General features: G+C 30.7%; 1 protein-coding gene across 2 annotated transcripts; it reads left to right on the top strand.

Moving 5' to 3' along the window:
• The first annotated feature begins 2,136 nt into the window (after window positions 1-2,136).
• On the top strand, window positions 2,137-11,327 carry LOC131951668 (xylulose kinase). Of its 2 annotated transcripts, XM_059314020.1 has the most exons (18): window positions 2,139-2,333; window positions 3,395-3,477; window positions 4,398-4,548; window positions 4,779-4,865; window positions 5,784-5,876; window positions 6,255-6,356; window positions 6,732-6,863; window positions 7,410-7,469; window positions 7,665-7,746; window positions 8,159-8,199; window positions 8,506-8,621; window positions 9,149-9,264; window positions 9,394-9,467; window positions 9,819-9,915; window positions 10,125-10,183; window positions 10,290-10,377; window positions 11,049-11,137; window positions 11,257-11,327. In XM_059314020.1, the coding sequence occupies exons 1-18, from the start codon at window positions 2,268-2,270 to the stop codon at window positions 11,311-11,313; spliced, it is 1,593 nt and encodes a 530-aa protein (XP_059170003.1). In that variant the 5' UTR covers window positions 2,139-2,267; the 3' UTR covers window positions 11,314-11,327. The 2 variants fall into 2 exon arrangements, with proteins under 2 accessions (XP_059170004.1, XP_059170003.1); XM_059314021.1 differs by lacking the exons at window positions 11,049-11,137; window positions 11,257-11,327 and adding an exon at window positions 10,866-11,037 and having other exon boundaries at window positions 2,137-2,333.
• Window positions 11,328-11,541: the final 214 nt, after the last annotated feature.

Raw genomic sequence — 11,541 nt, 5'->3', positions numbered from 1 at the left:
TGATTTTTAGAAAAAAAAACAGATTTTATAAGAATGTTGATTATTTGGCCTAGTTCATCTTTTAAAAAAACAAAAAATAACAATATATTACTGTATCTTTCATGCAATCTGCATGGTTAGCCATCGCAGTGTTGCTATAAATTGTCCCCATTTAAAAAATGGTACTATTTTTGCATTACTAAAATAAAAATTTACTCAATATAAAAATTATTACTATAGAGCCAGATCTAAGCCTATAGTTGAGTAAAATGAATTGTTTTAAATATAAAACAATATATATTTCCATCTACCATCACTGCTGTATAGATCTAGAAACAACAATTTCTGATTCAACCTTTGATACATTTTTATTCATCACTATCTTTTCCTTTTTGTGCCCAAGACACATAGGACCTCCACAGAATGCTCCCTCCACTTTTGTTGTTCACCCAGTGCCGGCGCCAGTTTACTTAGCACCCGAGGCAAAACTTATTAAAACGCCCCCCCCCCCATTTTTTTCATATATATATATATATATATATATATATATATATATATATATATATATATATATATATATATTATATATACCTATATGTGGGTGTGTGTATTAGAATATTAATTCTGTTTAGGATCTTGTGGTGCCAACAATTAATTTTGTTTGAAAATCTAAATCTCTCCCAGGCTAACGAGATTTCTAATTCAAAGTGAGAGAAAATAAGACTTAGCCCTATAAAAATTGCACAGGCGCCTATTCAATGGGTGCGGCAAATGCAGAGGCGTAGCGACCCTTCCCGGCGCCCGGGGACAAACTTTTCGATTTGCACCCCCCCCTCAAGATTTCGATTTGCACCCCCCTCAACCTTTCAATTTATTTTTCCAACCCATTTTGGTGCCCCCTTAGGTCGGCGCCCGGGGACATATGTTTCCCCCCCCCCCCGCCCCACCCCTCGCTACGATACTGGGCAAATGCGGTGATAATATTACAAAAAGTTCATTACTGAATCATAGACAGTCAAAATAAAGATAGTTGACTGCTACTTGGCATTATTTAGTTGTTTTCTGCATCAATTTCTTGACACCAAAATAAAAAGGCAAACGGACTGGTAAAAAGTGCCCCGACCTTTCCTGGTGAGGGAGGTTAGGGTGCATTTTCACCAACGCGAGTAACTATAAATATAAGCCTTTGTATATTACCCTAAAGTTTTAAGTTTATATAATGTATCAAAGTTATTCATTATTAGGTACTTTTTATTATTGGAGATTACACATTTTTGCGCCCCCCCCCCCTGTGGATAGCGCCCTAGGCGACCGCCTAGTTCGCCTTATAGGTAGCGCCGGCCCTGCGTTCATCTGCCATTTTCCTGGCAGTCCCCCATAGTCATAGTACTGCCTCTGCAAGCTGCTTCCCCGCAGTGCGCCTCCACTACTCCCTATAATAATCTTTTATTCAGTTCACGATGCCTGTGATTATTTTTTTCTAGGCCTAATTTGTGGCAAATCTTGTTACTCAATTTTAATCCACTTTTAATGCAGCGATTTTGTTCAAACGTTCTTCGGTGACAGTGCAGTGATGTCTAATTTTAACTGTTTTTATCTAATTAGATAAAAAATTAGTCATTTCAATTAAATTTGAAAATTTCTAAATTTAGTAACAAAAAATAAAAGAGATAACATCTATTAACAATTATTCTCTATCAGCCTGGTTAGATTAAACTTAAACGCCAATAAATGGTGAACTGAGGGTCAGAACTGTTGATCTCGTGAGTCGGACAGCTGATGTTAATTCACATCAAAATGTTTTTTAATGCACATTTACTATTTATTGCCAAAAAATTTAAGTTAAAAACAATTACTTTTTCAACGCAAATGGAAAACTTTACCCTAACCCTAACCTTCCTCCCCACACCCACGCCCCTTTCCTTTTTCTTTTTTGTTTTTTTAAAGTGTGACGTGACGTTATTTTTTTTTTTTTTTCAGAAAGCCGCATTAAGACTTTTAGTCCCGATATTAGATTAATGATTAAGTGTTAAGCTAGATCTAAATTAAAACAACTATTGGTTTTATTTTAGCCATCAAAGGAGACGCAGTTGTTTTTTGTTTTTTTTAATTTTAAAATGTCGCTGACTGCCCATCTCAGTGCTTGCCGTGCTGAACTTGGGGGTCAAAGGTTCTCAGAATGAACTTTGAACCCTACACATGTCAAATCAAAATACCAACATTGGGACAACTTAAAATCTAGATCTACAAAATACAAAAGACTACAACTAACTTAAAAATTTTAAAATATGGCAACAGATGGAATTGCAGATTCTGATAGTTTATTTCTTGGTTTTGATTTCAGCACACAGCAAGTAGGCAAATTTTATAATGATAAGTAAAATGAAATAATAATAATATTTTTTATAGTGCCTAAAAAATAAAAATTTAATAATTATTAAATAATAAATTAATAATACAAACTATAAAATTATAATAAAATAGTAGTAGTCTAGTAATAGTAATAATAATACTATTATAAACTATTATTGTCTTATACTATACTATACACTTTAGTCTTAGACCTAGAGATAATATTAATAAATATAAATATATATTATATATTAATATTAAATAATAATATAAACTATTAGAAATATAATAATAGCCTTATATTTTATATATATATATACTTTACTATAAAATAGTTATATAATTTAAATAAATGAAATATTAATATTATAAATCTTTTTATTATAAATGTCCAAAATGACAAATGTAGTGTCTTGTAATATAGTCTGAGACTCAAGTCTCACAAATACTCAGACTCACATTAATCACCAAAGGCAAAGGCCATTAACTGCATGAATAATCTGGTAATAGTGTGAGGTTGATCATATCAGCTCTACACTAAAACGGCACACTTTCTCAACTCATCATACATAGTCATTCTTCAAATGCACAAGTCCTGAGTTCGAACCTCTGGCAGATGAGACTCATTAGTTGGAGACAGAAACCTAACTTAAAATTCAGACCATTTGAGGCTTGTGGCACATAACATGTTGACACATAACACTTACTTGTGTTGGAGGGTAGCCCCTTTAATATTACAGTTAATTACAGTTAAGAACCAACTTCTATGTAGGATTAAGAAATATAACTAATATGTATTTATGCTTACTTGAAGCCTTCCAAGCTTTTCTTCTTCCTTCTTAATTATAATGTTGGATGGGATTTCCTGCAACACAATCAAGTAAGCATTATGTGTCAACCTGTTATGTGCCATATATTATAAGCCATTGATTCCAATTTCAGAGGAAAAACTTTAAGACATACATTATTGTCTAATGTTTTTTAAAAGTTTTTTTTATGTACATTTATTAAAATTTAGGTAAACAGTTCTACTAACATAACTTTTTCAATGAACTGCTTTTAGGTCAAAGTTATAGCTGTCACAGAAACTTTACGTGTTGTCTATGAGAAACATGTGCAATTTGACTCTGATTTACCTGAATTTGGGTAATGTACCATACTTAATTTTCTAAACAATATGATACACATCTGCATAAGATCAACTAATTCAAACTATGTAGTTTAAATCATCTATTTTAAAATTTCTAATTTTTAGATGAGAGTTAATTATATAACAGTCAGTAATAATTACTTTAAACTACAGTATGTATAATATGTCACTATATAATATATAGAAAATTTCAATTTAATTTGTGGTCATTGTTTATAAAATCCAAAAAGTCCTACTGTGTTTACTTGTTACACAATGTAGTCTATTGTTGTGTAACAATCCATCAAACCTGGAAGACAAAGTATTAGTAAAAGCACTATAACAGAAAATGACGTGTATATTAGTCGTGGTTCATTTACTATTTTTATTTTATTTTTTTATACTAAACTGTGAAACCGGAGACTGAGAAATGATTAATACATAATCTTTATCTTCAATAATAATGCCTAACCCAAATCTGTCTCTTACCCCAAAATTAATCCTGAACTCCTTCAGCTTAACCTTTAATTGTACCACCTGTCTCTATTTAAAATATCGCATTTATAAAACTATTCCTCTCTATATAAAGAAGTTCAAAATGTGAGGGATATATATATATATATATATATATATATATATATATATATATATATATATATATATATATATATATATATATATATATATATATATATATATATATATATATATATATATGATAGAATGATGTATAATGAAAAAAAATTGCCAAAAGCCATCCTGTAAAGCACAATACACAATAGTATGTGCAATGGAGAATAGAATTACACATCTATAGGGTTATAACTAATTTTTAAAAAAATGATAGTCACTTTAGAGCAATAAAAATTTAAAAGAGAACATTAGCATGTATAGCTCAGTAATTTTATTTTTAGAAATTTTGAAACATTTTTACTAGGACACATGGTGGTGTGCATGTTCATGAAGATGGTATTACAGTAACTGCTCCCACCAAAATGTGGGTTAGAGCTTTTGATGTTCTGTTAGAAAAAATGAAAGGAGACAATTTTCCATTCCAAAATGTGGTTGCTCTCTCAGGAGCTGGTCAGGTTTGTTTGAATTTGAATTTTAGGGAGATAAAAAAAATTTAAAATGTAAAGATAAAACAATATAACCCTGCCATTTCAGTGTTTTAGAAAATGGTATAAAGTGTGTAGGTTATTTACCTTACTAATTTTTATTCAGTTGCTGTATTTTTGTAAAGTAATATTATAAAAGAAAAGTGTGTGTAGCAAAATATTATAAATAATAAAGTAGGGTACTAATAATTTATTTTCAGCAACATGGGAGTGTGTACTGGAAAAATGGTTCAAGGCAAATTTTGAGGAATGCAAATCCAGATGAATCTTTATTTAATCAGCTTAAGGTAAATATTTATTGCTGTAAAAAAACAACTAATCTTGAACATTTACTCTTAACTGTATGTCTCGGAAAATAAAATATTTATTTTAGATAACATCACAATTGGAAATATTGTGCTAAATAAAGGTGTTACTCAATATGCACAGTTTGTGAAACTTCATAGAAAATGATTAAACATTAAAGTTCACCTCACGAAAAATAATGATTTAAGTTGTATACAACATTTCAAGAGTTATTTACAGTATTTATATAACTACCTTAGTGGAGATATGGTGTGATGTCACCCACTGAGGTGTAGTGTTTTAATGGGCTGATACTGAGAGATAACAAAACCAAAGATGTTTCTTGCTTTTGGATTGCATAGAATAGTACAATTGCAAGTACATAGGTAGATCAAGTACAAGTTTTAAAACAAGTCCTTAAACAAGTCCAAGTACAAGTCCTTAAACAAGTCCAAGTACAAGTCCTTAAACAAGTCCAAGTACAAACCCTTAAACAAGTCCAAGTACAAGTCCTTAAACAAGTCCTTCATTAGGTCGATGCCCATGTTAGCAACAGTCCTGGTCATCAGCAGCCTGGGGTTTGAATGCTGTGGACCCTTTTGCAACTAGCCAGAGTCCCAGAGGTCACATGACATGGGAAAACACTGGGCAACATAGAAGAGCATGCAAAAATAACATTACATCAAAGATTGTAGTCCCACAGGGGCCGCAACCAAATATGGTTTAAGTTATCTCCCCTGACTGGTAACCCAATTTATGTGTTACATATAAATGATCACATAATACTAAACAAACCAAACTTATAAATGGTTTTGTTTGTTTCATTTTTTTGTATACAAAAAGGTCAAAATAGATGTATATTCATTGACATTTTTTGTAAATGCTATAATTCTTAGATCGTATTATCTTTTACTTTCAAGCACTGCTTTAGTGTTGAAGACTCTCCAGTTTGGATGGATTCAAGCACTAGCAGTCAATGTACTTTGTTAGAAGGAAAAATAGGAGGACCACAGGTAGTGACCTTTTTTTTCTCAGTAGAATTATTTGATTACAAGTCTCAATAGCCCACTAATTTTTCAGCTCTTCAGCTGTTTCCCACTCAGTTTCTTCCCCCAACTAAATAGAATTATGTACGAAATATATACTTCAGCTAATGTGTGTTCTCCCCAGGGTGGAGAAAAAAATGTCTGAAATAAGCTCTGTGACCACTAACTGTCTTTTTACTGCTACCAATACCATATCATAATTAACACTTTGAATTAAATCAAGTTTTTCTATGAAAAGTTTAATTATATTGCCTTTTTATAAATTTTTCTAGCTTTTTGCATAATTTAAAATCTATAAATAATTATTGATGCTATTAAAGGTTGTACTTAATTATTTACTTTTAGGCCTTAGCACAAATTACTGGCTCAAAAGCTTATGAAAGATTTACTGGATCTCAAATTATGAAAATATTTCAGACAAGAAGAAATGCTTATGATAATACTGAAGTAAGAGCACTTTAAATTTTTAAATGTTATAGTCATTATATACAACTTAAAAAATGAATGATGAATAAATGGTTTAGGATTTGGAGTCTTTAGGATCTGCTGCCCAAACTAATTTGGTTTAAAATATATTTTTTCAGATAATCTTTGCATAATTTAGACTGTTTTCTTAAAAATTCAATCTTTAATTTTGATCTACATTATCTTCAAATTTACACAGAAAAGTTAAATAAGTTACTATGGAAACTTATAGATCTACTTAAACTTGTCAAAATCATTTTTACTGTTTTAATAAAGTTAATTTAATTAACTATTTAGTCTTTTTTACTTTGTAAAATGACATTTCTTCTAAAAATGTTTAATCAATATTTCTTTTAGAGGATATCTTTAGTAAGTAGTTTCGCAGCAAGTTTATTTATTGGAGATTATGCTGACATTGACTACAGTGATGCCACTGGAATGAACTTACTGGACATTTGGACTAAAGAATGGTCACAATGTTGCCTTGAGGTTTGTTCTTTCAGTTTTATAATGTGGTTATATTATTGTTGAGAAATGGCTATATTTAAACCTTTTTCAGTGTCCTAAGTTGACAAGGGTGCATAAATAGTCATCATAAAGATTGAACAGTGACTATTTTTGTACCTTGTATAGTCAGGGTGTTACAATAACACTTCTTCAGTTACCAAGCCTGTAATATCTCTCTCTAGATAAATTTCATAAATGTTTTACTTCCTAACCTTAAGAATTAGCTTTTTTTTAATACCCAGAATATAACTGGCATATAACAATACATCTAACTAGTTCAAGCGCATACTTCAAACCAATAAAATTGAGGAGTGTAAGGGCCCTACATGTAGTTATATAAAAAATTGCAATGGAAGTAGATATGCTAGAAAGAGTTTATGTAGATTCTATAAAGTTTTAATTTTGGAAACAAAGATGAGATATGTGACCTTTAAAACTATATTATTTGCTTTTCTATTCAGTGTTCGGCATTAATTTATTTGATTGAATATACCTTAGTTTTAGTTTTATTTCTTTATTCTTTTTCAGATATGTGGTATAGATCTAGAAGCAAAACTTGGGTCTCCTATTCCCTCAGCCACATGTATAGTGAGTTAATCAAACATTTAACCTGGATTCAAATTTTTGAATTTTTTTTTGATAACTTGTTAAAAATTTAAATGTATAAAAAATGTCAATTATCATTTTAAACCTAAGTGGTGTTACATTAAAAGAATAATGTGTTGCTTAACATTACATACTTGTGTGGTTTTTTTAAAAATAGTAATTTCTTCCCTTTTGTAGGGGAAAATTTCACAATACTTAATCTCAAGATTTGCCTTCAATCCAGACTGTATTGTTGCAGCCTTTGTTGGTGACAACCCAGGTAAATTTAACAAATCTACCATTTTGATACTTGACAGAACATTTTTGTTATTTTCATTTTATAAATAGATCTTCAAAGACTTATAAATTTTCAGTTTCTTGATCAAGTTTTTGTAATTAAAAAAAAGGTAGTTACTTTTTTTGACCTGTTGGTCAGTAGAGTTGATGAAGTTTGTTCTTGTGACCACGGCATGTGAAGGGCTAGTGTGGTCATTACCATGCCCAGCTGCTTTTCCCTAATGTGGGTCAGGTAAGAGCTAGGTGGACATGAGTCTGAGACCCAACTTTCACTCCACTGCCTAGCCACACCATATCATATATTTATAATTTAATTGGTATTATGCTGCATCTGTCACCTTATTATCAAAGTTTGATGTAACATTTTTATTTTGATAAAACAAAATGATTTGTAGCATCACTTGCTGGGCTAGCACCAGAAGAAGGAGATGTGATTGTAAGTTTTAAGAAATATTTTTTTTTTACTTCTGATAATTTCTAGTTAATTAAAGTTATTGTATTTTAAGTACTAAAGTGTACTCAGAATTGTGGAGAATGGAAATGACTGTCACAATGTAGTTGTTTGAACCTCAATTTGGTATCTATTAATATTAAACATACCTATTCACCCTTGATATTTTAGTTGCAAAGTAATTAATCTACTAAGTGTGCATATGTATTTGTTTAGTCTTTTGGTACTGAGATAATATTAGAAATTAAAACAAAAAACAGATTTAGTACATAAGCTGTGATGTATCCCTAGGTCAGTCTTGGTACAAGTGATACAGTGTTTGTGTGGTTGACCCAACCTGTACCTGGTCTTACTGGACATATTTTTGCCAATCCTCTCAACAGAGATGACTTTATGGCTTTAACATGGTAATTTTAAAAACTAGATACAAACCGAGGATTGAAATATTTTTTATTTTTTTTTGCTGACACAATACCTTTGAGTTTCAACTTTACCAAAAACTAAACTACATAAATAACTTTTTAATAATTTATTACAAAACAATGATTGAAGGCTGAAAACAATCCCATATCTGCTTGTGACACACATTCACTTTGCCTTTCTAAAACTTTCTTTTAACAGAGATGTTACACAAAACAAAATTTGTGTGGTCTACAATACTTAAATATTTCATTACCAATTTGTATCTTAATACTTTAAAATAACTAAATCATATTATAAATTTGATTACATTGATTACACGAATAACTCATGTTAATTGGTCTGGGGATACACATAAATCAGTTATTGTTAAGATAATGAAATTGTATACTCCATATGTATATCATTTATATGTAGAATGTGAAAATAGAAATGCATTAGTAGATAATATAAAGTGTAAGTTTGATGGTTGATAAAGTCACACATAAAAAATGTATATTTCATGTCACTGAAGTTTTAAAAATGGTTCTCTAACAAGAGAGCGAATCAGAGATGAAAGTGCTGGTGGTTCGTGGGAGGTTTTTAGTGAATTGCTCAAGAAAACGCCTCCTGGTAACAATGGAAACTTAGGTAAGAAAATTTTAGTTCACATTTGGGATAGTTTTTTGTGAGAACATATGTTAAATTGAACAGGAGTATGCATTCACTACATAAATGGTTGAAACATTGTGTAAACTTTTATTTTGATTTCATCATTAGGCATTTATTTTGATATGATGGAAATACAACCTCATGCTAAAGGTGTATTCAGGTTTGGTGACCAGGGAAATCTGGTATGTATCAAGTCATGTCTTTCTTTAGTAATTTTTGTCCTAAAGTGTAAAATTAAAAATATCCTTTCAATTTGATTTATAAATTGCCTGAATTTTACGATTACTTAAATAATTACCAAATGATATTATTTAAAGACAAATTGTTAATTTACTTAACTGACAAAAGACATTTTCAAAAATGTCAGTCTTGAACAATAGATTCTAATGTGTTAGGATGTTTGTCTAATCACATGAGGTTACTAATCAAATTCCTGAATACTAAAATGAAATCTTCTTGACACCTTGAGTAAAAATCATCAGTTTTGAGACAGCTGCATCTTTTGCCATCATTTACATACTTGTATTGAACAGGTCGATTCCTTCTCACCTGAGGTAGAGGTAAGAGCTGTGTTGGAAGGTCAATTTGTAGCTCGTAGAGTACATGCTGAAAAAGTTGGCTGTAAATTAGGTACGATTTACCTTTCACATTTAATTACAATCAGAAATGTAATGAAATGTGGGTTACCTTTCTGGTTAACTGCCTGAGTTGTATCAGGCAAAAGATATACCAGTAATCAATCAATATTTGAAAACTTAAGAAATATTAAATTTATACAAATAATTTGTTAGGGAACGGCAGTTTTAACTCTCTTGAAAATCTTACTTTAATTTATCAAGGTAATAAAACAAGAATCATTGCAACCGGTGGAGGATCAAAAAATAAAGACATCTTACAGGTGATTTTAGTGGTGTTCATTTACTTTAGTATATCAAGAATTTGTAAACAAGAGTTTGAAGTGTTTGCTTTAATGGGCAAGTGAATTTAGAATGTTCATGTTACAGGTTCTTGCTGATGTGTTTAACACACCTGTCTATGTTAAAGATGTGCCAAATTCTGCTTGCCTAGGATGTGCAATAAGAGCTAAACATAGTAAGATCCATTTTAGAAATTCTGCATTAACAGATATATCACATAGCTACTACCTCCGGAGGTACAGACTTTATTTTTAGAATTTACTTGCTTCCACTAGCAGACTGTATTAACCAACTTACAATATGTTTTTCTTTAAAAAAATGTAAAAACTAAAGATGACAAAAACATCTAACCTATGTTATTTTTGAAGATAAACTATAGGCTACTAGATCTATACCTATGTGCTATGTTGGTCTTTAAGATAACCTATAGGCTTCTAATTAATTTATAAAGTAATGTTCAGTTGAGTTGCATTTTTTTACATTTTGAAAATACATTATAGATAGTTCAAGGATGCTAACTTACTTTGTGGTTTGGTGGTTGCTGTGAGTCACTTTGATAAAAAAAAAGGCAACAAAACTGTAATACCACATTGTCTTTTTAGCATCATTAGGGGGAGATGTGACATACTCTCAAGTTGCTCATATACCATGTTGTCCTTTTAGCATCATTAGGGGGAGATGTGACATATTCTCAAGTTGCTCATATACCACATTGTCCTTTTAGCATCATTAGGGGGAGATGTGACATACTCTCAAGTTGCTCATATACCATGTTGTCCTTTTAGCATCATTAGGGGGAGATGTGACATATTCTCAAGTTGCTCATATACCACATTGTCCTTTTAGCATCATTAGGGGGAGATGTGACATATTCTCAAGTTGCTCATTTAACTCAGGCACCACTGCTGGTCACTACCCCAGGAAACTGGACTAAGGTAAATCTCTAGCAATTTTCTTAAACTATCATAAATACATTTCTTTCACAAAAATTGTATGACTCTAAAAGTTACCTAATTTATTTAGCAGAAAAATAATATAAAATTCTCACTTCCAGGAATATGAAACTTTGTGTGCCAAGTATCTAGAGTTTGAGAAAACATGTGGAAATTAATTGAAATTAATTGAACAACTTTGGCATGCTAACAGTAGGCCTATATTTAAGGCTTTGAATTGTTTGACTCTCTCATCTTGCCTGTTAAGTTTTGGGAGAGTGTACTTTTGCAATGTTTATAATTTACAAAGTGATTTTTTTTTTCTTTTATCAAGTAATAAAAGTTAATAAAACTTAAATAACTTTTTTTTTATATCACCCTTTTAAATGCACCAAAAATAAAAAAAA

Source organism: Physella acuta, unplaced genomic scaffold (assembly GCF_028476545.2).
Source record: "Physella acuta isolate Inbredline_101_S28 unplaced genomic scaffold, ASM2847654v3 ptg000820l, whole genome shotgun sequence".
Lineage (NCBI taxonomy): Eukaryota > Metazoa > Mollusca > Gastropoda > Physidae > Physella > Physella acuta.
Note: the sequence above shows the minus strand (reverse complement) of the source record. Positions and strands in the feature narration are given on the sequence as shown.